Below are 27,997 nucleotides of genomic sequence, written 5' to 3' on the forward strand. Positions count from 1 at the left end.
TGTGTGATACCGATCCAGAATCGGATGGTTCTCATCCCTAATCATGGTAAAGTTCCATTGTGACATCTTAAAGGCGTGATAATTGGATTTTTAATTAATTCATCACATGACATTGACCCCTCATCTCAACTCTTCCTCAACCTATTGGTTAATTTCAATGCAGCACAAGGTATGAAGATGTGCCCGAAGTAAAACAATTCCAGTCTGGCATTTTCAAGTTGAGTTGCTGTTTTTTTTTTTTTTTTTTTTTTTTTTTTTTCTTTCTTCCTTCTATAAATTCTTCTTTGTCTTTCGGCTGTTCCCGTTAGGGGTCACCACAGCAGATCAATCGTTTCCATCTCACCCTGTCCTCTGTATCTTCCTCTGTCACACCAACCACCTGCATGTCCTCTCTCAGCACATCCATGAACCTCCTCTTTGGTCTCCCTCTTCTCCTCCTGCCTGGTGGCTCCATCCTCAGCATCCTTCTCCCTATATACCCTGGGTCCCTCCTCTGCACATGTCCAAACCATCTCAATCTCGCCTCTCTGACTTTGTCTCCAAACCGTCCCACCTGAGCTGTCCCTCTGATATGTTCATTCCTAATCTTGTCCATTCTTGTCACTCCCAAAGAGAATCTCAACATCTTCAGCTCTGCCTCCTGTCTTTTTGTTAGTGCCACTGTCTCTAAACCATACAAATAGCTGGTCTCACTACTGTTTTGTAAACTTTCCCCTTCACTCTTGCTGATATTCTTTGGTCCACAAATCACTCCTGCCACCTTTCTCCACCCACTCCACCCTGCCTGCACCTCTCTCTTCTACCTCTCTACCACACTCTCCATTACTTTGAACAGTTGACCCCAAATATTTAAACTCATCTACTTTCACCACTTCTACTCCTTGTACTGCCACTATTCCCACTGGGCTCCCTCTATTCACACACATGTACTCAGTCTTGCTTCTACTGACTTTCATCCCTTCTCTCCAAAGCATATCTCCACTTCTCCAGGACTAGACTCAACTTGCTCTCTACTCTCACTACAGATCACAATGTCATCTGCAAACACCATAGTCCATGGGGACTCCTGTCTGATCTCATCTGTCAAACCTGTCCATCACCACTGCAAACAAGAAAGGACTCAGAGCTGATCCTTGGTGTAATCCCCACCTCCACCTTGAATGAGTCTGTCATTCCGACTGCGCATCTCCACCGCTGTCACACTATTCTTGTACATGTCCTGTACTACCCTAACATACTTCTCTGCCACTCCAGACTTCCTCATACAATGCCACAACTCTTCTCTTGGCACCCTATCATAAGCTGTTTCACTAAGTCCCACAAAACACACAATGTAACTCTTTCTGTCCTTCTCTGACTTTTCCAACAGTATTCTCAGAGCAAACATTGCATCTGTAGTGCTCTTTCTCGGCATGAAACCATATTGCTGCTCACAGATCTTCCACTGTTTTCTAAGCCTAGCTTCTACTTACTCTTTCCCATAACTTCATGCTGTGGCTGATCAGCTTTATGCCTCTGTAGTTACTGCAGCTCTGCACATCACCTTGTTCTTGAAAATAGGAACCAGCACACTTCGTCTCCACTCCTCAGGCATCCTCTCACTTTCCAAGATTTTATTAAACAATCTGGTTAGGAAACTCCTACTGCCATCTTCCTGGACATTTCCATGCCCTCCATTGGAATGTTCAATCTGGGACCAACTGCCTTTCACTCTTCATCCTCTTCATAGCAGCCCTCACTTCTTCCTTGCTAATCTCTTTTACTTCCTGTATTACTCTCACCACATCATCCAGCCTTTTTCTCTCGCTCATTTCTTTATTCATCAACTCTTCGAAATGTTCACTCCACCTTCTCAGCACACACTCCTCACTTGTCAGCACATTACCATGTGCATCTTTACCACCCTAAACTGCTGCACATCCTTTTCCAGCTCTGGTCCCTTTTGTCTGGCCATCGGTACAAGTCCTTTTCTCCTTCCTTACTATTCAACTTCTTGTACAGCTCGCAATATGCCCTTTTCCTTTGCTTTTTGCCACTTCTCTTCTCGCCTTACGCCGCATCTCCTTGTACTCCTGTCTACTTCATCTCTCCGACTATCCCAAAACTTTATCCGCCAACCTCTTTCCTCCTTATGCTTTCCTGGACCTCTTCATTCCACCACCAAGTCTCCTTGTCTTCCTTCCACTGTCCAGATGTCATACCCAGTACTGCCCTAGCTGTCTCCCTCACCTCATCCTACAAACAACCATCCTATGCTGTCTAGTGACGCTCTCTCCTGCTACCACTTCACAGTCTGTGATTTCTTTTAGCTTGCATCTCCTATAAAGAATGTAGTCCACCTGTGTGCACCATTTGACAATGTGTGCACCATTTGACAATTGAATATATATAGACAAGTTAATCTGTTTGTTAATTCTGGTATTTCATCACAAAACATTCCCAGTTGGCATGGCAGATCGGGTAATGTATTTTTGTGAACTTCATTGATTTCAAGTTTGGATCTGTTGTAATGCAAACGTGGTTTTTGTTGCAAGTTAATTGTTGTACTATAGAGTTTATAATTTTCTTGTCATCAACATATCAGCTTCTGCACAAGTGAGTCCAAACTTTTATTGCACATCTGTCATATTTTCCCCTTGTTACAGTGGTTTTCTTGTGTTGACTATTCAGATCCTCCGGGAATTTCCGGTGTCAGGATTTCAACAATTAATTCATCAAAGAATTCAACCAATATACAGTGAGGAAAATAAGTATTTGAACAGCCTGCAGTTTTGCAAGTTTTTCCACTTGAAATCATGGAGGGTTCTGAAATTTTCATCTTAGGTGCATGTCCACTGTGAGAGACATAATCTTAAAAAAAAAAAAAAAATCCGGAAATCAATGTATGATTTTTTTTTAAATACTTTATTTGTATGTTACTGCTGCAAATAAGTATTTGAACACCTGTGAAAATCAATGTTCATATTTGGTATACTAGCCTTTGTTGCAATTACAGAGGTCAAACGTTTCCTGTAATTTTTCACCCAGGTGTGCACACACTGCAGCAGGGATTTGGTCCACTCCCTCCATACAGATCTTATCTAGATCTTTCAGGTTTGGAGTTTCAGCTCCCTCCAAAGATTTTCTATTGAGTTCAGGTCTGAAGACTGGCCATGCCACTCCAGAAATGCTTCTTACGGAGCCCTTCCTTAGTTGCCCTGGCTGTGTTTGGGGTCACTGTCATGCTGGAAGACCCAGCCGTGACCCATCTTCAATGCTCTTACTGAGGGAAGGAGGTTGTTTGCCAAAATCTCGCAATACATGACCCCATCCATCCTCCCTTCAATACGGTGCAGTCGTCCTGTCCCCTCTGCAGAGTATGATGTTTCCACCCCCATGCTTCACGGTTGGGATGGTTTTCTTGGGGTTGTTCTCATCCTCTAAACGTGGTAAGTGGAGTTGATTCCAAAAGCTCTATTCTGGTCTCATCTGACCACATGACCTTCTCCCATACCTCGTCTCGATCATCTGAGATGCTCACTGGTGAACTTCAAACGGGCCTGGACATGTGCTGGCTTGAGCAGGGGGACCTTCCTGCCCTGCAGGATGTTAAACCATGACAGCATCATGTGTTACTAATGTAATCTTTGTGATTGTGGTCCCAGCTCTCTTCAGGTCATTGACCAGGTACTCCTGTGTAGTTCTGAGCTTTCTCAGAATCATCCTTACCCCACAAAATGAGATCTTGCATGGAATTCCTGACCGAGGGAGATTGACAGTCATCTTGTGTTTCTTCCACTTTCTAATAAATAATCATAACAGTTGTTGTCCTCCCCCTCGAACTGCCACCTTATCGTGGTGCGGGAGTTTGCCTTCCCGATGATCCTTAGAGCTACGTTGTCGGGTGCTTTGTGCCCCTGGTAGGGTCTCCCATGGAAACAGGTCTTAGGTGACGGGCCAGACTAAGGGCAGTTCAAAAGCAACCATGACCGACACGAAATCAAGGACTGAGAGGTCACCCGGTATGGCGGAGCCGGAGCCCCACTCTGGAGCCAGGCCTTGGGTTGGGGCTCGCGCATGAGCGCCTGGTGGTCGGGCCTTAACTCACGGGGCCCGGCCGGGCTCAGCCCGAAAAGAGCGATTGTGGGGCCCCGCCCTCCTGTCGGTTCACCACCTGCAGAGGGGCCATGGGGGTTGGTGCAGAGAGGACTGGGTGGCAGTCGAGGGCGGGTGGGCTTGGCGGCCCGGTCCGTGCTCACAGCTTCTGGCTGTGGGACGTGGAATGTTACCTCGCTTGGGGGGGCGTAGGAGCCTGAGCTTGTGCGGGAGGTTGAGAGGTACTGACTAGAGATAGTTGGGCTCACCTCCACACACAGCTTGGGCTCTGGTACCCAACTCCTGGAGAGGGGCTGGATGCTCCACTTTTATGACGTTGCTCATGGCGAGAGGCGGTAAGCTGAGGTAGCATTGCTTATTGCTCCCCAGCTCGTTCGCCATGTGTTGGAGTTCACTCCGGTGAACAAGAGGGTCGTGGCCCTACGCCTTCGGGTTGTGGACAGGTCTCTTACTGTTGTCTCGGCTTATGGGCCAAGCAGCAGTGCAGAGTACCCAACCTTCTTGGAGTCTCTGGAAGGGGTACTAGATAATGCTCCGATCGGGGACTCCATTGTTCTCCTGGGGCATGTCAAAGCCCACGTGGGCGGTGACAGTGAGACCTGGAGGGGCATGATTGGGAAGCACGGCCTCCCCGATCTGAACCCGAGTGGTGTTCAGGTTCATCAAGTTCATCATTTATTCGCCTCATAATATATACAGATACATACAATGTGGAAATCATTTTGGTCCTATGCGCTCTCTTGAAAAATAAAATACAACATTACATAATAAATACACTCACTGACTTCTGTGCTAGCCACAGTTTGTTCATCATGAACACCATGTTCGATCACAGGGGTGTCCATAAGTGCACGTGGCACCAGGACACCCTGAGCCGGAGGTCGACTTTGTCATTGTATCTTCTGACCTTCGGCCACGTGTCTCGGACACTCGGGTAAAGAGAGGGGCTGAGCTGTCGACTGATCACCACCTGGTGGTGAGTTGGAGCCTCTGGGAGGGGAGGAAGCCGGTCAGACCTGGCAGGCCCAAACGTATCATGAGGGTCTGCTGGGAACGACTGGCGGAACCCTCTGTCAGCGAGGTCTTCAACTCCCACCTCTGGGAGAGCTTCTCCCATCCAGAGGGAGGTTGGAGACATGGAGTGCGAGTGGACCATGTTCTCCACCTCCATTGTCGATGCGGCTGCTTGCAGCTGTGGTCGCAAGGTCTCTGGTCCCTGTCGCGGCGGCAGTCCCCGAACTCGGAGGTGGACGCCGGAAGTAAGGGATGTCGTCAAGCTGAAGAAGGAGTCCTACTTGTCTTTGTTGGTAGGCGGGACCCTGGAGGCAGCTGACAGGTACCGGCAGGGCTAGCGTGCTGCAGCCTGTGCGATCGCAGAGGCAAAAACCCGGGTCTGGGAGGAGTTCGGAGTGGCCATGGAGGAAGATTATTGGTCAGCCTCGAAGAAATTCTGGCAAACGGTCCGACGCCTCAGGAGGCGGAAGCAGCTCTCCGCCAACACTGTCTGTAGTGCAGGTGGGGAGCTGTTGACCCTGACTGGGTATGTTGTTGGGTGATGGAAGGAATACTTCGAAGATCTCCTCAGTCCCATCATTACGTCTTCCGAAGAGGAAGCAGAGACTGGGGACTCGGAGGCGGACTCGTCCATCACCCAGGCCGAAGTCACCGAGGTGGTTAGAAAGCTCCTTGGTGGCAAGGCCCCTGAGGTCGACGAAATCCGTCCTGAGTACATTAAGTCTCTGGATGTTGTGGGACTGTCTTGGTTTACACGTCTCTACAACATTGCGTGGCGTTCGGGGACAGTACCCCTGGATTGGCAGACCGGGGTGGTGGTCCCTCTGTTTAAGAAGGGGGACCGGAGGGTGTGTTCCAGTTACAGAGGGATCACACTCCTCAGCCTCCCTGGTAAGGTCTATTCCAGGGTGCTGGAGAGGATAATACGACCGATTAGTCGAACCTCGGATTCAGGAGGAGCAGTGTAGTTTTCGTCGTGGTCACGGCACACTGGACCAGCTCCACACCCTCCATCGGGTGCTCGAGGGTTCGTGGGAGTTCGCCCAACCAGTCCACATGTGCTCTGTGGATCTGGAGAAGGCGTTTGACCGTGTCCTTCGAGGCGCCCTGTGGCGGGTGCTCCGGGAGTACGGGGTCTGGGGTCCTTTGCTAAGGGCTATCCGGTCTCTGTACGACCGCAGCAGGAGCTTGGTTCGCATTGACGATAGTAAGTTAAACCTGTTTCTAGTGCATGTAGGCCTTCTCCAGTGCTGCCCTTTGTCACCAGTTCTGTTCATTACCCTTATGGACAGAATTTCTAGGCGCAGCCAGGGTCTAGAGGGGGTCCGGTTTGGGAACCACAGAATCTTATCTCTGCTGTTTGTGGATGATGTGGTCCTGTTGGCTTCGTCAACCAGGACCTTCAGCGTGCACTGGGGCCGTTTGCAGCCGAGTGTGAAGCGTCCGGATGAAGATCAGCACCTCCAAATCCGAGGCCGTGGTTCTCGACCGGAAAAAGGTGCCTTGCACTCTTCAGGTCGTTGGGGTGTTGTTGCTTCAGGAGTTGAAGTATCTCGGGGTCTTGTTCACGAGTGAGGGATGGATGGAGGGTGAGATTGATAGACGGATCGGTGCAGCATCTGCAGTGATGCGGTGGCTCTATCGGACCGTTGCGGTGAAGAGAGAGCTGAGTAGGAGAGCAAAGCTCTCAATTTACAGATCGATCTACGTTCCGACCCTCACCTATAGTCATGAGATTTGGCTCAGGACCGAAAGAACAAGATTGCGAGTACAAGCGGCCGAGATGAGTTTCCTCTGCAGGGTTGCTGGGTGCTCCCTTAGAGATAGGGTGAGGAGCTCGGTCACTCGGGAGGAGCTCAGAGTCGAGCCGCCGTTCCTCCACGTCGAAAGGAGTCATTTGAGGTGGCTCGGGCATCTTTTCCGGATGCCCCCTGGACGCCTCGCTGGAGAGGTGTTCCGGGCACGTCCCATTGGGAGGAGTCCCCGGGGAACACCCAGGACACGCTGGAGGGACTACATCTCTCGGCTGGCTTGGGAACGCCTTGGGGTTCCCCCGGAGGAGCTGGGGAGGTGTGTGTGGATCGGGAGGTCTGAGCGGCTTTGCTTGAGCTGCTGCCCCCTCGACCCGACTCCGGATAAAGCGGAAGAAAATGGATGGATGGATGGCTAATTTATAAACAACAGAAAATGACTTACATTTTGTTGTTCCACTGTAATATGTTTCCAGTGATGCTGTGCACTGACTTCGGACCTCCATTAAAAAAAAAAAAAGACTGTTTGTAGTTCCTCAGTCCAGCCAAAAATCACGTCAGCGTTTCACGTGAACAGGTCTTCATGCATCCAAGTGGCTTACAGCGGAGTGGGTTTTGTGTGTGTATGATACAAGAATTATCAGCGTCAGTTAGCTCAATGAAATCATCGTTTTGTTGTCCCCTGCACGTGTGCACGCACGCAACCAGGTCGGTCGACTGTGTACGTCCTCAGTGCAGCAAAAAAAAAAAAAAAATCACGTCAGAAATGAGTCCAGCTTTTCATTCGTTCTTCCTGCTAACAGCCTCCCGACAGCACAGTGGATTTGTTTTTGTGCGTCTGTGTGTGTCTTTGTTAAAGAATTTGCAGTGTCAGTTAGCTCAATCAAGTTATGTCTTGGGAGATAATTCACCAGCAACACGTACCATTAACGTAGCGTGGTAACAGGTTGCAGCAGTTCTTGAGGACACCTGACGCCTCTGCCTGGAATCATCACATTTGTGATCAGCAGCCAAGAATGTATTCTTTGTGGCATTCGTGACTTGTCATTATCTGTAAACCCAGCATTAGTCCAGTCAGCACCATTTAAAAATAAATAAATTAAGTAAAATTCTATACCGGATTATAAATAACTTCTTCTAAGCCTTTTACTTGTGCAGGCCCTGATATAGCCAATAAAAATAAATACGCTGAGTGCATCTGAAAACTACAAGACAGATTCATCACCATTTTGATCAACATTCAAGATGTCATGGTGGGATCTGACTTTGACACTGACATGAGTGATGCCTGCCTAAATCGACACAGGCAAATCAGGTGAAACACTTTATTAAAAAAGATTTCTTGTCTGTGTATGAAACTGAGAATATACCTCTGGGTTCTGCTGCACTGCAACGTGTATCTGAAGATTATAATTAGTAATAATTAATGAGGTCGTGCTGGAACATGGCCAACTGTAACACTGCTAACAAAATTAAATGACTGAATGTGCCGATACAATCGCATTTCTTCAGCAAAAAATTCAGGCTTTATTATTTACATTATGTATTCCTTTATGTGCTCAGTGTCTGGCAGATATTCATTAGGGCCCAGTTTCAAAAAGCAACCTAATCTTTCATTGTACTGAACTTTCTTAGTTGACTACAGTTAGTTGCCCAACATTATCTGTCTAATCACCGTTTGACATCAGTAGTTAGATAGATAGATAGATATATACTTTATTGATCTCACAATGGAGAAATTACATTTACACTACAGTTACCTCAGACAGCAATTAGTCCACAATTATTACTTGTTTAACGTAATAATGGCACACATCAGAATTAAAGGCAACAAATACACATTTGACATTGTTTATGTGCACTACGTTTGAAGAAGTCTGTTATCCGAATTGAGGCAAGTGGGTGAAGGCCACGCAGCAACCCCGAGTTGCGCCACCAACATCAGCTTGGGGGGGGGGTTGGGTGGCACGTGGGCTTGCAGCTAAAACTGCACCGCCCCACTGAAGGGAAACGGGATGACGAGAAGCAGGCGCTGGAAAGGGTGGGTGTTGATGGAGGAAGGAGGGGGTGGGGGGGGAGGGAATGGAACATGCTTCAGTCCTGTGAAAAGCAGTTTATTGTCTTTGTGAGATGAGATAAGAAACAGCCAATGTTCCCCAAGTCGAAACAAATCCCTCAGGAGGAGACAGTCGGGCAGTTTGACATTTGGCTTGATAAGCCTGTAATGTTGTTGTTGCAGCAGTGAAATCACTTTTTAACAGTTCCACTTGCACAACCAAATCCCAATTATGAATTAAGAATATTCACTGGCCTCTGAAATCTTCAGCTTCAACTGCAAGGCAGGCATCTGCTCCAAGATGTGATCCAATTTGCATCTGAGTTCAAGAGTCATCGCAGTCTGAGAATACACTGCCTTGCCAACCTCGTTAATCATGATAGACAAGCGAGGGGCCGTGGTTCTTGATGCCGCCGTCTTGCCAATTTTCCGGTAGATCAGGGCAGCACATAAGCCAAAAGTACCAGCCCTGCTACCATGAGACCAAAAATGAATAAATAAATCCTCGACGTCCTCAACGGAGAAAGGCTCCAAGCATGCAACACGCCAAGACCCCCAGGAATCGAGGACATAGCCCGCAGGATACGTTCCATCTGGGCAGGTAGGATCCCCCAGTCCTGACCTTCTTGTAGAAAAAATTGTCAATAGCGTTCAGAGACCAGCTGATCATTTCCATGGTTAATCCAATAGTAGTCCAATAGATCCAGAATCCAATATGATTTGAGGAATTCACAGTCTGGTGAAATAGGGACTTGAAGGTTAAAGGCAGGGAACAGAGATAAGGGAAGGTGGAGGAGATGCGACCGCCCTTGTCGGAGTCCCAATGTCAAATGTTTTCACAGGCATAATGGCCTTGCACATGCCGTTACTGAGAGAACGCTCCATGCGCAACAGTTTTGTTTACTTCCAAGTTGGTCATTGTCATGAACTATCCAGCCTTTGTTTAACTGGCTTTATTAACATTTACGGACTCATACGAACTGCAGAACGATGTGCTTAGCCTAGCGGTTTCACTCTTCAGTTTCTTCTTCTACACTTTTGTCAACCTTTTTGTGCACACAACGCTGCTCAGCGTAATAGCGATGCCCAACGGCTCGTGTGAGAACTGTCACAAACACATCATGACAGTCGTCTCTTGCAACCACGGCCAAAAGCAGAGGAAGTTCTCCTTTTGAAGAAATACCAGCGATGTAGGAGTGCTTTTGAGTGTTCATGAAGTGGTAGTACATGGTAGCTGCCATTTTTTTGAGGTAAAACATTGAAGTTTTATCAACTAAAATAAGATTAGCCTTCTCTGTACCAGGCTAAAAAGTTTAGTTGTGTAACATGAAACTTAAGCTAAGCGCTTTGTGCAACAACTCACGTTAAAAAAACTAGTCAGCTGAATTTATTCGACTAAACAAGATTAGGTTGCTTTATGAAACCGGGCCCAGGTTATGTCCACTTATATTAACTTTTACACATGGGGCAAAGAGCTAAACAGGCTTGTTCTGCTAGCTGCTCTGTGCAAGCTGTAAACAGGGGACTTTTCAGGCTCATAGTTTGTCCCTCTCGTGTGAATTGCAGAATGTCCACAATTACAAATAGTGCAATTCTGCATAACAAACATTTTAAACACCTTAAATCCTGCACAATGAAGCAAGCTTTTCACTCTTTTCCATGGTGGCAAGGTGTTAGTCTAGATTTCTTGGCTTTTTGGAGGTGCTCGCTGCTCTTTGCTGACTGTAAACAGTGGGCTTTTCAAATGCAGAGTCTGTCCCTCTCATTGTGAATCACAGAATCCACCCTCCTACCTGTAAAATCCAAATTCTGACCTTTCAAGCAGCAGATGAAATCAGACCAAATTCAACATGTTTATGGCTTATTATTTCAGGGCATATGGTACTAAAAGTACAGCATATACACATGAATATATAACATCAATTTGTGAGGAGGCATGTCTCAATACAAGTCTATAGTTCCATGAAAATGCATTTGGTTCTGTGGAACCAAATAATGAAATAATGAAAACAATAAGAATAATGAAAACAAAAAACCAAATCAGTTAACGTCACATTGTAAAGACAGCGCTACAATGTGATAAACAGTATATCCTGAAAGTATTCACATCACTTTTTCCACATTTTGTTATGTTACAGCCTTACATTGCTGCATTCATCTTTCCCTCAGTTCTGACTAGTCTCCCAGTTCCTGGTGCTGAAAAACATCACCACAGCATGATGCCACCATGCTTCACTGTAGGGACGGGGCCTGGTTTCCTCCAAACATGATGCCTGGCATCCACTCCAGAGAGTTCAATGTTTCTCCCATAAGACCAGAGAATTTTGTTTGTCATGGTCTGAGAGTCCTTCAGACGCCTTTTGCCAAACTCCAGGTGGGCTGTCATGTGCCTTTCACTAAGGAGTGGCTTCTGTCTTGCCACTCTACCATATAGCCCTGATTGGTGGATTGCTGCAGAGATGGTTGTCGTTCTAAAAGGTTATCCTCTCCCATAGAGAAATGCTGGAGTTCCAGTTTTCCAGTTCCTGCCGCTGAAAACCATTGCCCCAGCATGTTTCTGTGTAGGCTCTCAGTTGTTCAGGTGGTTTCCATAGTAGAGAAGCTTGAATCTTCGACTGGACTGGGTTACTTGACGCGAGGACGTTTTGCTTCAAATCGCAGAAGCTTCCTCAGCTAAAATTCTTGCTCTGGAAGTCTGACTTCTGTCTGACTCTTGTAGAGAAGAATTAAATAGAAACCAACAAAAGCTGGAGTTTTAAACCTAACCAGACCCCTCCTAATGAGAGGCAGACTGCTATAGGCTAGTGACTAAACAATAGCTCTAATTAGCAACTATTGTTCTGTAGTTAGCACACCTAATGGCAGTCCCTCTAATGATGGGATGGATGCCTTTCTGATGGCTCCCTTGATGACGTGAATGACTCATTACCATGAACAAAAGACTGAAACTCCTTTGACCTGAGTACCCCATTGTAAACAGGGGATAAAGTGTCTCACAGACCCCCTCCCCAGTTAAGGCTGGGTTTCAAACGTTTCACAAAGAATGCCTCCTTGACCTCTTTCTCAAACCATTTCTTCTCTCTGGCTAATATTTTAACTTCCTTGTCCTCAAACGTGTGGTTAGTGTCTTTAAGGTGGAGGTGAATCGCAGACTGAGGTCCACTGGTGCCCTCTCTGCGGTGCTGGTATAGCCTTTTGTGTAACGGTTGCTTTGTTTCACCTATGTAGTGTTCGTTACAGTTTTCCTGACATCTGATAGAATACACTACATTGCTCTGTTTGTAACTAGGGATCATGTCCTTAGGGTGAACTAATTTCTGTCTCAAGGTGTTAACCGGTTTAAAATAAACTGGGATTTTGTGCTGTCTGAAGATCCTCTGTAGTTTTTCCCCTACTCCTGCTAAATAAGGGAGAGACACTCCTCTTCTTCTTGTCTCCATCTCCTGTCTATCTGGTCTCTTTGTTCTCTGGGACTTCTGCACTTTGTCCAGGGACCACGTGGGTACCCACATACTGTGAGGGCTTTCCGGACATGTTGTTCTTTAGCCCTTCCCTCTGCAGTTGTGGGCACCTGTAGGGCTCTGTGTTGAAGCGTCCTGATCACCCCGAGCTTGTGTGCAAGGGGGTGGTTTGAGCCAAAGAGCAGATATTGGTCAGTGTGATGCCAGAAACAACCATTTAGCCTTCCTGGACTGTGATGTTATGATTGGAGAGAACAGGCAGCTCCAGACAGGGGTTTACAGAAAACCAACTCACACTGACCAATATCTGCTCTTTGGCTCAAACCACCCCCTTGAACATTGTATTGGCTAAGTGATGAGCGGGACCTGGTTTCCTCCAAACATTATACCTGGTATTCACACCAAAGAGTTCAATCTTTGTCTAATCAGACCATGGAATTTTGTTTCTCATGGTCTGTTAGTCCTTCATGTGCCTTTTTTGAAACTCCAGGCAGGCTGTCATGATGGCAAGGGGGCATGAAAAGATGGATTCAGGCCGGTTTTATTATAATAACAGTCCAAATTCATGTCATAGTTTTGCGTACTGATGACAACTGGTTAGTGTAGGCTACATATGTACACAGCACTTTTGTCCACACTACGATACGAAGCTAAAATGTTAACATCTCAGAACTGTTCTGTCAGCACAGCATGAATTTCATGGGATTTATCTTGCAGAGGAGAAACAGAAGGAGGCCTTTGCTCAGAGAAAGTAGGTGTCTATCACTGCATGTCAGTTGTTATCTTCTTTTGCCATATGCTAGAGCGATGACCAGAGCTGTGTGCGTCATGTAGCTGTGCTACCCCCCCCCCACCTCCACCCTAGCTACCTGCGTGTACAACCACTGCACACTGTGGCACACAAATGCTGCCTGCTCCATTCAGTGAATTTGCTCACCACTTGCTGCAGTCTGCATTGTATTTTAATTGTAGCCTGACATCAAATAACTGTGGATGTTAAATCCCCATTCAAGCAGCAATGATTTATTTCAAGATGCACAAATGAAATATGAACCAAAGAGATCTGTGACATTATAGTAAAAAAACAAAACAAACTCATATTACACCCTATCTGCACATATTATATATGGATATGTTTTTATTTATTTGTGGATCATGATTCATCCCGATGTTTCTTGGGGGTGGCGGCACCAAAAAAGTACACATTAGGTGTCAATAATCGGTTATGGGGGACTCGGTTAAGATGTCATCCCCTATGGGATACAGCATTATGCACCTGTAAGGCCACACTTTATATCTTCATCTGTCTGATGTTCAATTTGTGTGTTTTCAGATGTGTTCATGGACTGGAAGCAGAATGCTAATGAAGTGATTGTCAGACTACGATGTGGGGTTGGGGTGCAGAGGATTGAAGAAATCACAACTGACTTCACTGATACACACTGTCATGTATACTTCCCAGGTAAGCCAGAGTAATGACACAAATAGCTGGTATGACAGGGGTACTGGGACTGGACAGTATGGAATAAAATTTATATCACAGTATCATTTGAAGCACAAAAAGTAAGTGTACATATCATCTTATATTCTTATGTCTGAAAATGTAAATAGAAATGCTTGTGAAGTGGTAAAGCACTGGTATGCTAACTGCATGGTAGTCATGATTTTTGTATTTAATTTATTTATTCGGCAAATATTGCAAACAAACACGCAACATGTAAATGACATTATAAACCAAGATAACACATGAAAGCATAAAAGCTTATTTCCAATCTGGTACTTACAAGTCAAGAGGTTACAGGTATAGTGTTTGTAATACTAACAAATAATAAAAACAAACAAATAATAGAGAGATAATGATCCAAAAGTAATAACAATAATATCTAATAATAATAAAAATACCAATAGTAAATATAATAATAATAATAAAGAAATATGAATTATGACAATATAAAAAGACAGACTAGAATAACAGATAGGATAATAAAGAAAAGATAGGATAATAAAGAAAAATACAGAAAACTGCAACTAAAACAAAAAAGAAAAATAATATACTAACCAACAGAATGACTAGTCTGTTAGAATGACTAAAAGAAAAAAAAGAACTAAACCGAAAAGAAAAAGAAAAACTGGAACTAACTTTGCTAAAAATACATAAAAATGTTTTGCTTCTGGTGAGTTAATTCCCTAAAGAAAAAAGAAAAGAAAAAAGACATTTAACAGCTGATTTAAAATTATCAAGGGTGGTCAGACTCTTTATACTGCTTGGAAGTCTATTAAATGCAGTAATGGAGGTGTATAGATGATGCATGAGATCGAGTATTGTTGGAATGTAAATTTTGAACCAAAATGACCTGATATGAAAAATAATTGCAGGCCATACCATGAAGAATTTTAAAAACAAGGTTCAGCTTGAGCTGGGCAATGTGCATGTGGACTGGCAACATTTTGACCTGAGTGAACTCAGCAGCACCAACATGCATTCTGGCCGGTGGATCCAAAAGAAAGCAAACAATTTTATTCTGGGGAAACCTGCGATCTGTCTTTGCATCTTTTGGTTAGCCCAGAATACCATGAAGTGCAAGCATAGTCATAGTGACTCTGAATAATGGCTGAGGCTAATAGTCTTTTAGTTTCTTGGTTAATGTGCTTAGCTTGCCGATACAGAAACCTCAATTTTTCATCGGACTTCCCAATTATATTGTCCACTATCAGCTCTCCATCCAGAGATTGGTCCAAAAAAAGGCCCAGATGTTTAACATGGGCGCAACTTGCAAGCATGTTGTCATCACACTGCACCTGGATGGTTTTAGTTTTGCTGAGTTTTTCTTTGAAGCAAAGAGTATAGACTCAGTTTTTCCTAAATGTAGGGATAATCTATTTTCGATCAGCCGTTCCATGATAGATTCCAACTCCCTTGATAATCTATGTTGCAGGGTTCTCCCCAGAAATTTTTAGTATAGCGGTGCTGTTGGCAACTATCACCCGAAGCGGTGCACCGCTCTTTCACTCGGGGTCCTATCCGACCTTGTGTTCTGAAGTCCTAAGACAAAAATGAAAATCTTTTAGTACTGTTTCTGGTCTGACTTTGTGGTGAATTGTTGATTAGTGAAATTAATCTGAAATGTTTTTCTTTCATTGACACACTGTATACATGTTACAAATGTGCAATAAACTAATTTAAAATAAATGTACAGAAGAGACCATTTAAAATGTGGGAGATTCCAGACTTTATTTAACACATTTCCACTCCATAATTTAATTTGAAAAGTTTGAATTCCCAAGTCACAATATCACTAGGCTGAGGGCATTCTCTTCAAAGTGTCAAAATCTCATCTTGTCCTTGTGATTTAGATTTTGTCACCACTCTATATTGTCCAGATAAATAAATAAATAGCTAAAAATGGAAAAACAAAAGGTACAGCTTTCCTTCCTGAGTGAGCGGGTGCATTTCCGGAAAACGTGACAGGGTTCTAGCTAGGATAAAATTTTAGCGTAGTGGTAATGTCGAGGGAGCGAAGCTATTCTAGGGGTACCCAAAGGGGAAAAGCCAGGTACGACAGCCCAAGTCCCTTCATCATGTCCAGAAGGCTGAGGAAGTTTGTTGAGTGGGCAGTCTCATTCTGGGTTAGCCAGTACATGGCCCTCAGTGAGGCAGTCGGAGTCCGTGGACATTTTTAAGTCAAGACTTAAAATCTGTTCTCTTTCTTATGAGTAGTTTTTATTTTATGTTTTATTATTTTACTTCTGTTTTTAATTAGGTATTTGAATTTTTTTTTTTTTTTTTTATGTTGAACTGTTCTGTGTGAGGCACCTTGAGATGGCTTTTGTTGTAATTTGGCGCTTTATAAGATGATTAAATTGAAATTGAACAACATTTTATTGAGTCTTAAAGTAAATAAATATAAAATTGGTTACTGGATCCTTGAACTCTGGACATAATAAACTCCACATGGTGGATCCTTGATCTCTTGACATAAGTTAGTTTTTGTCGAAAGCATTTCCTTACAGACATTATTGACATGAATGTCTTTCCATACCTATGAGCTGAGCTCTTGCAGCTGCGCTGCACATCAGGTTCATAAAGAATGCAGGACGTCTCATTTTGGGAGGAAAAAACGTTTTAGTCGATTGTAGTTTGTCTGTATTGCATCGTTTGTAAAGAGGTGTAATTTTATTTAAAGCGACAATTTGTTTTGAAGTTATTAATTCTGAGCGGAGCCGGGCAGCGTTTGGAGCTGTGCCAGCGGAACGGAGGACGATTCTCGTTTGTTGACTGCAATAAGACAAGAGTCCCAGTTAGTGACTTTAATACACACAAAAGTGACTCATGATATTTAATGGCTTTGAGAGGGGTTAAGAAGCGGACTTACCGCTTCTGAAGAGCAGCGAATCAAAGAGCCACAAGCCATTGAATCAAAGCATTGCTTCATTGATTCACGCTTCAAACTGGAGTTGCGCTGCAGAAACGGTTGATTAGAGACCCGTTATGCTGTATTGAAAATAAGGGTAACGGTCCAAAATAAGCGTAACGGTCCAAAATTATAGCGTAACAGGCCGTAACACAAGTTTGCGCTAGCTAGAACCCTGATGTGATGTACATATTAGGAAAATCAGAAACATCTGATGGCTGGCTGACAGTGAAATGAACACTGCTTGGTCTGATAACAAAGCTTCTGAGCTTTCATTCAAAAGTAAAGCTTCAGATTTAGAGGCTGTACAGAGAGACAGCAGGCTATACACTTCATCCCGAAATGCTTAACTTTTTCAGAGTCTGTCTGATGTTGGATCGTAACATGTGGTGACGCTGCTGTTTGTGGCCACTATTTTAGTTCCTCTGTGAACGTGCATGCAAAATGTATACACAATGCTGTTTGTTTTTTTACAGGGTGGACACGATTTCTTACATTGGAAATAAGTTGGGATACGTTATTTTCAGGAGGTAATGGACTTTCTATAACATACCACATTCCTGAGCGAACTTGGTGGTCGCACACATGGGGACTCTTTGGTGCACTGGACTTTGGAAATTAGGTTCTTTTTATGTTCACCTCAGTGGAGCTGGTATTTTTAATTTTACTTTGAGAGTCTGTCTTGACGTGAGACTTTTCTGTAATGGAGCAGCACGCACCGTGTCACGCACTGTACATGCGGACTTCTTTGCTGTTTTTCAGGCTGTCTGTCTCACAGACAGCCTGTTGTCTGATCGGTCTGTTCACATAGATGTAGTTATTAGATTTTCTTTATATCTATTAGCTTACTAACAGGCTGTGTTCATGATTAATGGAAGTGCACATGCACTGTTTTCGCACAGTGGAGGCGGCTGCTGTTTTTTTTTTTTTTTTACCGTGACTTCATCAAGATGAACAGTTATCACATTTTTGGGAACTTTGTAATTAATCTGCGGCTTAATTTTTAACGGTGCAGCTACATTCCATTCAAGCGCGTGCTGGGATGCTTTCCTCAAAGAAACGCTGTCAGAAACGCGGAAATGTTATGATTTCGATGTGACATGTCCTTTAAAGAATGGAAATAATGCACGCCGCCATCGCTGCTGTTTTATTCATAAAAACAGGGCTGTGAAAACTCTGCGGATCTGAGGAATTCCGCGGATTTCATCATGAAAGGGGGATGTTAGTGTTGTACTCTGCAATTGTTATTTTCATTGAGTTTTTAAAAGGCCTATCGCAAAGCATTTCCCTTTTTTTTTTTTTTTTTTTTACGACATCGTGCAAGTTTTATAAGTCTGCAAACACTGATCTGTGTTACAGATACAAATCTGTGTCCTCGGATCCGTGGAACTTCACAGAGAAAAAATGCCACTCAAAACCGTAGCTGTTGCGATAGTGTTGTAAAGCGGGACTGTTTGGTTGCGGCGACGCTGTGTGGCTCCTGCAGGACGCTTAAGCCAAACGTAGCATGTGGACATTGCAAACGTTTAGAGCTCTTACGTTTTTAAAAGAAGAATTTTGCAGCATGTCTGTGTCACGGAGCGACATCAGACAGAGCAAAGATAGCGAGAAAGACTGTTTGAATAAGTTTGACAAGGACAAGAATCCGTGGCATTCTCGATGGCTTCATGAACACCGCGTGAAAGATAAATGGGGAAAGCGAACTGTGCCGTCAGGAACACAGTAAGAATTTTCTCTCCCTGGAAAATAAATGTTGTGCCGTTCAACAGGATTTTAGAAAAGATTGTGACACTCTTTTATTATAATCTACACTTTCATTGAAAAAAGACATTGTGGCTTTGAATGGATTTACAGGAATTAACACAAGAATGTAAATTAGTTTTTATTAATGTAGACTTTTTTCATGGGAAAAAAGATACTCAGAAAAAGAATCAGAATCGCCTTTATTGTCATTGTAATTTACATTGCAACGAGATTTGAGGGCAACTCCAAAAAGTGCTTTTCAGAGGTGTGAGTAATGGTTAGCCAAATAAAAGATAATGAAATTTAACAAATTAATTTAAATATAACTCAACAAAATATAAACGCAACACTTTTGGTTTTGCTCCCATTTTGTATGAGATGAACTCAAAGATCTAAAACTTTTTCCACATATACAATATCACCATTTCTCTCAAATATTGTTCACAAACCAGTCTAAATCTGTGATAGTGAGCACTTCTCCTTTGCTGAGATAATCCATCCCACCTCACAGGTGTGCCATATCAAGATGCTGATTAGACACCATGATTAGTGCACAAGTGTGCCTTAGACTGCCCACAATAAAAGGCCACTCTGAAAGATGCAGTTTTATCACACAGCACAATGCCACAGATGTCGCAAGATTTGAGGGAGCGTGCAATTGGCATGCTGACAGCAGGAATGTCAACCAGAGCTGTTGCTCATGTATTGAATGTTCATTTCTCTACCATAAGCCGTCTCCAAAGGCGTTTCAGAGAATTTGGCACTACATCCAACCAGCCTCACAACCGCAGACCACGTGTAACCACACCAGCCCAGGACCTCCACATCCAGCATGTTCACCTCCAAGATCGTCTGAGACCAGCCACTCGGACAGCTGCTGGAACAATCGGTTTGCATAACCAAAGAATTTCTGCACAAACTGTCAGAAACCGTCTCAGGGAAGCTCATCTGCATGCTCGTCGTCCTCATCGGGGTCTCAACCTGACTTCAGTTCGTCGTCGTAACCGATTTGAGTGGGCAAATGCTCACATTCGCTGCCGTTTGGCACGTGGCGAGGTGTTCTCTTCACGGATGATGCGAAGGAGATGTGTTGCACTGCATGAGGCAAATGGTGGTCACACCAGATACTGACTGGTATCCCCCCCCAATAAAACAAAACTGCACCTTTCAGAGTGGCCTTTTATTGTGGGCAGTCTAAGGCACACCTGTGCACTAATCATGGTGTCTAATCAGCATTTTGGTACGGCACACCTGTGAGGTGGGATGGATTATCTCAGCAAAGGAGAAGTGCTCACTATCACAGATTTAGACTGGTTTGTGAACAATATTTGAGGGAAATGGTGATATTGTGTATGTGGAAAAAGTTTTAGATCTTTGAGTTCATCTCATACAAAATGGGAGCAAAACCAAAAGTGTTGCGTTTATATTTTTGTTGAGTATATGTATAACTAATATAAAATGTTGACAAAAGTAAAGTGGTCCTCTGTCTTTTTCTTGTAGGCAACCTTGGCCTCTCTGATGCCTCTTTTCAGGTCGGACCTGGCCACACTGTACAGGGCCCTGTCCCCTGATTTAAAGGCGGTGTTGCAGCTTTTTAATGGGGACTGCACTACACTGTTCATCCAGGGTTTCTGGTTCGGAAAAAAACCCTGACCCTTTTGTTGATGGTGACAGTGTCAACACAGTTCTTAATGTAAGAGAGTATGGTGTCAGTGCAGTGCAGGTTGTAGCTGGAAAATAAATCCCACACAGTCCGTGAGAAGCAGTCCTGTAGCTGGGAGAGTGCTCCCTCAGGCCAGGTTGGATTGTCTTTCATTGTGGCTTTGTCTGCCTCAGCAGTGGGGTGTAGGTGGGGGTGAGGGGCAGATTTTCAAAATATTCTGTAAGTTTAGCTGTAGTTTTTGAAATGCTTTAACAGTCTTTTCAGTCTTCATGAATTTCATGTAGTTTAATTGCTCTGAGTTAATGCATAATTTGGATTACATTTAAAAGGAAAATCATTCCAGGTCCTACTTCCACATCATCTGTTATTTCAACATTATCATTGATCGTTCAAATGAAAGATTGAGTCTAGGATCATTTAAAGATGCACTTCTTTTAAGATTTTTTTCTTCCAGGGGCAGCTGAAAATACAAATACAAAGATACAAAATTAATTTGGCTTCTGGGGCCCCATGGGCCCTAGACCCCGGTTCGACCCACTGCAAATTTTCCTCGGATTTCACAATTTTCATTTCACAGCCCTGTAAAGATGAATAGATTTGATTCGACTCTGTGGCGGCTCAGCAGCAGCAGCGTGCCTCCTTCCTGTACAGGTCATCAATTCCATGAGATGTGGTCACCGCCAAGATGAAACAAAAAATGCAGAGATTGTCGTCTAATCATCAGGCTTTGTGTAATGCTTGAGTTTTGTCATGGTTTGTGTCATTTGGATGTAAACAGGGTAAAATGGAGCTGATCTGTTTATATGAGATTTTCCACAAGAAATGGATTTGCGCTCAGTCAGATTCCCATGAAGTCTCACACTAAAACATCACGAGATGACACTATACTAGAACGGCGCTAGATGGCAGTATAATGGCGTAGCGCCGTTATTCCACTATCTGGGGAAAACCCTGATGTTGTTACCTCAGGACTCTTGTCAGCCACAATCGGCATAAAGTAACAATTTGCATTTCATAGCTGAGGTAATATCATTAATATAGATCAAAATGAGTAAAAGGCCAAGTATAGACCCTTGGGGAACACCACAAGAAATGTCAGCTGGATCAGAAAGGGTGCCCCCAATTTCACGACTTGTGTGCGTGATCTCAAGTAGGACTTAAACCAGTCCACTGCACTTTGATGAAGCCCTGTAACTTCCAGTTTTATAATTAATCTGCAATGGCCCACCATATCAAAAGGTTTTTGGAGGTCCAGCAACACTTTCCAATTAATGCAGTTTAGTGTAGAAGCTTTGAAATAATTTATTTCCTTCGAGGACTGTTTAACTTCCCCGTCTGTAGTTTTAATAATACGATTGACAGTTTTTTTTGTTGTTGTTTTTTTGCATTTAATCTGATTTGCTAGAACTCCCCACCCCACAAGAATTATTACTCACCTCAAAATTGTCATATCTAGGTCTATTAAGAATTGGTCATGGAAACTGAGGTGTGGTCACTAATGATGATTGGGTGGATCTTATACTCTAATACAGGGGTGCCCAACCTTTTTTTGAACTGAGATCTACTTTTAAAGTTGACAATGTATCGAGATCTACCAAGCCATATGGAACGCCACAGCAAAGTCGCAATATATTGTGCACCAATACAATAACACAATTTTTTGGCAGGTTTTAACAATAAGAATGCATCATTGAAGTAAATATGCATGGTGGAAAAGAGTAGACAAGTGGACATAGGACTGGCCTCAAGTTGGAAAAGTTGTTCCCTACCTTAGTGGGACTTCTGGCCCCGAGAGGAGGAAGCTGGCCTCAATAGTCTGGACAGTAGGAGATGAGTGCAGCCGTAAGCAGGCACTCAGGCACTCTGTCTGCATTAGATTCCAGATTTGGACATTCATGTGAGGTTTTGCTCTGGATTTGAGCTCAATGTCATTTTTCAGTGTGAGGATCCAGGTTGAAGAGTGATGTCACTTTGAACGATATACAGTCCACATCTATATTTTCCCCAAATGGAAAACAGAGAAAACTGACCACAGCTCTTTGGATGCAAAGTCAGTGAAGCGCCTGTCAAATTCTGACGAGATGCTCTGCACGTGATCATCACAACGTGCACTCTCAAGCTCCTCCCAGTCTGTGCCCATGTGTGGAAAGTTCTGCAGGTCACACTGTTGCAACCTGCTTGATAGCACATGTAATTTGCTTTTAAACTTTCTTTCAAATCTAAAAGCTGTGCATATTCAGCATGGTTAGAACGTTTCAGAAATTCTTTAATTTCGGACAGAAAACCATTCCAGAAATTTACCTCTGCTGAGCCACCTAACGTCTGTGTGCAGTAGATGTCTCGCCTCCAGCTGCGAACAGAATAATTGCGCCCCCGGTTCCTGGCCCAAACAGAACACTGCAGTCTTGTTTGCCACATTCATCACCTTTCATATTTATTGACCATGAATCATTGTGCTGCTCGCCGACTTTTCAATTCCTGGACTTTTGGAGTGAGCAGAGAGGCTTTAGCCGGGTTAGCATTAGAAGTTAACATTGTATTTCTTGTGAATCGTCTGAAATGCCGCTCCAAATTCCCTTTCTTCAGTAAAGCGACATTTACATTGCAGATAAGACAGATGGATTTGCCATTCGAATAAATGAAAAGCAATAATACAGGATGAAAATTTAAATTTATCCACCATAGAAGAAGAGCTCTTCTACTCTGGTGTTTAATGGCAACCGGCATCCTTGTTGTTGCATTGCTGCCACCTGCTACATCATGTTATAGCAGCACTAAATCCTCTCGGATCCAGTGACAGATTTTTTTTTATTTTTCATGTGATCGACTGGAACTCAGCCCGCGATCGACCAGTCGGGCACGCCAGCTCTAATAGATTGCATGTAACTAAGTTGCTAGTTTAAAAACAAGTCGTGAGTGTGAACTGTGAAGATTTGAGAAAAACATGAATGTCTGGCAGCGGGTTGTTTTCACGTCTCTCGTTTAATTTTTTTTGTTGATTGCCAAGACTCCTTTTTTTTTTTTTTTTTTTTTTTTTTTTTTTTAACTCTGCTACATTTAGCCATTGTTGGGTCCATGACAGTGTTGAAGTCACCATCTGTTATAACAGAAGAACGCTAGCTTTTTGAGAGGACTAAACAAAAATTGAGGAAATAATTCTTGAATCATTGGTATTTGGGACATAGATGTTTGTGATGGTTATACATACATGGTAAGGACAGCACCACCACACACGAACAGATTTCACACACGAACAATCACAGCTCAGACAGGAAATCTCACAAAGTCTCTTGAGATTAAGTGTGACTTCAGAGTAAACAAACAGAGGTTCTTTGTGGACTATTTAAAACAGAGGGAAAAACGATACAAAGAGAAAAGGTGTTCTTTAAAGGAGTGGAGACAGTGCGACCACCGGCCTTTCTGGTAAGTCAGAACAGCTGTTTTTTTTTTTTTTTTTTTTTTTTCTGCTCCGTACGTCCGTCACATCGCTTTCTGATTGGCTGCACGTCACATTCAGCAGGCTGTGAGCTTGTTTTGGTCAGAGGACACAACACACGCTGCGATATCGGCCAAAAAAATCCAACATGTTGAATATCCCCGATTTGCGATCGGAGTGCTCCTGACGCCCTTCCGAGCAGATTAGAGCGCTCTTAACATTCCACACACGGCAGGAATATCTGATAAGATTATCTTTAACGTCATCACGATTGTCGGGGCGTCCTTAAGATTGTTGGAAGGGGAAGATCGGGTCCGATATCAGCCTAATTATCCTGCCGTTTGAACCCTGCCTTAGGGGTGTGAATCTTTGAATACCTCATGATTCAATTCTGATTGATAGGGTCATAATTCGATTCAGAATGATTTTTCATTCAAAATGATTTTCGATTCAAAAATCGATTTTCAATTCTGAATCTGTGCGCTCAGTCCGTACAAAAAGACAGGTCTGATATTCCCGTACAGACCTCGCGCTTGGTTAATAATCCTTTAATATTTGTTAATTATATGTATAGATTTTGACCAGTTGAATTTTGATGTTTCATCACGAAAGATTTGCTACCGCTGATATGTAGTTAATAGTATGTTGGAGTGGTGCATATTTTGTGAGTTGGATCACAGAGCTGTACTTTGCAATGATTTGTCAGTTGTGTATTTAAAGCTGTATGACCTTTCAAATATGACTAAAGTGACAAAGTTTTGTTTCTACTAAATTGCAAGCATTTTTATGTAGTTTTATTTTGTAACATGTTGCAAAATTACAGCTCGATTTAATGAAGAAAACATATTTACCTGGTAGGAATTCCATATAAAATCTTTCTTTTCCTTCTAACACCAACATTATCATGCAGACTAACTCCAGGAGGAAGCGTGTGTGTACATGTGTAAGGTTTTGCCATTACTTGTGACCTAACTCGCTTGATGTGTGTTCCTCGGGCGTGCACGCTAACATCCATAAGGTGTCTTGGAAATGACTTCAGAGCTGTCATCTGGTGTCAAAAACAAAGTTTTTGGATTTAGAAGTATTTATTTCTAGCTACCTTTTACAAATCATATGAGAAGCCTATTAGATTTATACAGAAATAAGCTTTTTGGCGTGTTTTCCGTCACACAGGTACGTGTTGAGTTTTATTATAAGTTTTTGTTACTGTTGATTTGTTTGCCGAATAAATTCATTCATTCATCTTGGTTTATTTTGTCTGAGCGAGCAACCAGCATGACATTGCCGTGTACAGTTAAGCATCCCTCGTGCAGATCAGGGGAAGCCCCCACATCATCTGACGTTGCTACCAAATGTAGGTCATAGTTTCTATTACTTGAATATCTCCCCCTCCAGGGGAGAAATTCAAAATTGTTCCAGACAGTCCAAGTTTTGATCATATTGGCAGTATCATACTATGAATCCCATATTTAAATGCTAAGGAATAAAATTATAGTTGTGGCAAAGCAAATGATGTTTGACTTAAATCCTAAAAACAAACCGAGTCTATACAGCATTAACCTTTTTAGTATTTGTTTAATGTATTGTGTATGCGCAGCTGTGTTTATAATAACTGTATGTTCATTTTGCCGCTCCCCCACAGATGGACGCCAGTGGAGTTGCCATTTGCAGGAGGAAATCGAGGCATCGTGTAGCAGAGTCCAGTATAAGGAAAAAGGAAGTTTCCTGATACTCATCATGCACAAAAAAGTTCCATTTCACAACTGGCCTTCACTGAAGGTGTGTCATGACCTATTGTTGCAAATCCATTTACCACGTTTTTCAGACTATATCTCACACCGGCGTATTACTCACAGCTGTCCAAATGTGGTATGAATTAAAAACACAATTTGCATTTGTATTTGAAATGTGGTGCTGCTGCTTCATGCAGCATGAAGCAAAATTAATTTAATCAACATTGTTTTATTTAATGCAAACACCATACTAAGTAGCAGAACCTCATGAGTTAATATTATTGTACACGATGCAAAGAATCCAAAAATAAATTGCTTTTTGTTGCCACTGAACAGTCAAACATATGTTCAGAGCAAACGTGCATGCTTACTTCAATAAATGAAATGTAATGTTTTAAAAATCCCAGTACAGTTTTGAAACATTGTTAGCTTGACCGTAACCTAGTTGTTATCATTGCTGTTCTGTTTTTCCCAACACAGTCCAAACAAGGTGGAGTTCTAAATAATATAAAGTAGGGCTGGGCGGTATGACCTAAAATTCATATCGCAGTAAAAATTGAATTCCTTCACGGTAACTGTATATATTGCGATATAAACTTAAGTGTAAAAACTATAATGGAAGTGTTTCTGAATGGGTTATGTAGTTCCTTAGCAAAGCTAAATTGATTAAAATAATAAATAAACAACTAAAAAACAGCTTCGAGATGGAGGTGAATGATGAAATTAGACTGTTTGCTGCGGCGTTCTGCAAATACGCCCACCAAATATGACCATAAAATTCACAAAAAAAACATTGCGGAAATTATTAATCATAATTCATGCTATAGTAGGCCTATTAACAGAATTTAAAGGACATGTTGCACCGAAATCATAATTAAGATTTAGGCTGTTAGTGATCATCCGATGATCCACTGGGATTACTTTGTGCACTTCCGATGGGTTTCAAAGTATACGGCATTCGCAACAACCGGCTACGCAGACTTCCGAAAACAAAGTACTTGTGTGTTTCCTCCAAGTGACGTAGCTAGTAGAAGCATCCCAGTGTGTGCTTCATTGGAATGTATCTGCTAATGTTAAGATCAGAGGCACAGATTAATTCCAAAGTTGACACAAGTGTGATGTCGTGTTATGATGACTTGTTTTTAAGTGAAAAGTGTTAATTTTGATGCAGTCACTTAGACTTAGACGACTTTATTCATCCCACCAGGGGCAATTAGTTTCAGCAGCTTGCATACTGGCACACAAAACGCAGTAACCACCCAATACAAAATATACATAAAAAATAAATTAGGCATTTAAAAAAAAAAAAACATGGGATACAGTGTCATCACAACAATTTGATATATAAAAAAACCCTACAAAGAGTTTAAAAGATGAATAGCAGAGGGAATAAAAGATTTGAAAAAACGGTTCGTCTTACAGACAGGTGAAACAAAGCGACGACCTGAAGGCAACAGGGAAAATTCACCTGCCAGCACATGACCAGGAGAAGACAAAATACAATTTGCTTTCCTCAGAATTTTCTGGTCACAAAAACTGGTTAGATCCCTAAATTTCACTCCAGTGATCTTTAAACATGTTTTTTATAATACTGTACAAGCTGTTTTTATCTTTCAGTGCGAGGCCAGGAAACCAGCAGATGAAAGAGAAACACAGGAGACTTTGAATAAAAGACTTATAAAAACGACACATAACAGGGCTGACAGAGAAAGAGTCCAGTTTGTGGAGGAGACAGACTCTCTGTTGCCCTCGCTTCACAATATCTGCAGTATTCACATAAAATGTCAGCTTCTCGTTAAAAAAGGTGCTTAGGTATTTACGAGGTCTGTGAGAAAACTATCTGACCTTATTATTTTTTCAAAAACTATATGGATTTGAATCGTGTGCTTGCATCAGACAAGCTTGAACCTTCGTGCGCATGCATGAGTTTTTTCACACCTGTCGGTTGCATCATTCGCCTGTGGGCAGGCTTTGAGTGAGCACTGGTCCACCCCCCTCGTCTGATTTTTATTGTTTAGGAATGGCGGAGCGACTGCCGCTTTGTTCCATGAAAATTTTTTCAGAAACTCTGCCAGACAGCCAGGTGGAAATCATTTGGAAGATTTAGATGGCTTTCGGTGAAGATTCTATTGGTATCACACGGATTAAGGACCATTAAAACTGGATTAAAAACGGCCCATGGCGGCGGAGGGCGCACCGCGCCCCGAGCGGCCATCAGCAGGCTGGAACGAGCAGATCACTTCCAAATTTAAGGCTCTGTTGATGCAGGACGTCATGTGACTAGCAGAGAAGTTTCAGAAGAGGTTGGGATCAGCACTTTATCAGCACATTCCACTGTTAAAGGAGATTTTGTAATGAAAGACGTGCAGACGGATTCGCGCATCGGAACGCAGCCGCTCATGGCACACAACAAAAAACACCTCCGTGTTGGAAACCATTCGTAAGATTCAGACGGCTTTCGGTGGCTTTTCAGTCGAGTGAGTATCCGACAAATTGTTTAACTGCTGGGCATGCAGATCCACCTTGGATTTGCTGTGGCGACCCCGAGTGCAAACAAGGGAGCAGCCGAAGGGACTTAATTACTCGTCTTGTGTAAAGATATCCAAATAAAAAAGAAGCCCCCTACATGCATT

At 43.0% G+C, this 27,997-nt stretch overlaps 1 protein-coding gene across 6 annotated transcripts in view; it reads left to right on the plus strand.

Annotated features, from left to right (window-relative positions):
• Positions 1–27,997, plus strand: part of usp19 (ubiquitin specific peptidase 19) — a 152,297-nt gene that overhangs the window by 18,743 nt on the left and 105,557 nt on the right. For all 6 annotated transcript variants that reach the window (XM_034172162.1, XM_034172163.1, XM_034172161.1 and 3 more), the window contains 2 exons: positions 13,711–13,839; positions 25,274–25,410. In XM_034172162.1, coding sequence (XP_034028053.1) covers positions 13,711–13,839; positions 25,274–25,410 — 266 coding nt within the window. The remainder of the gene's footprint in view (positions 1–13,710; positions 13,840–25,273; positions 25,411–27,997) is intronic.

Source organism: Thalassophryne amazonica, chromosome 6 (genome assembly GCF_902500255.1).
Source record: "Thalassophryne amazonica chromosome 6, fThaAma1.1, whole genome shotgun sequence".
Classification (NCBI taxonomy): Eukaryota; Metazoa; Chordata; class Actinopteri; order Batrachoidiformes; family Batrachoididae; genus Thalassophryne; species Thalassophryne amazonica.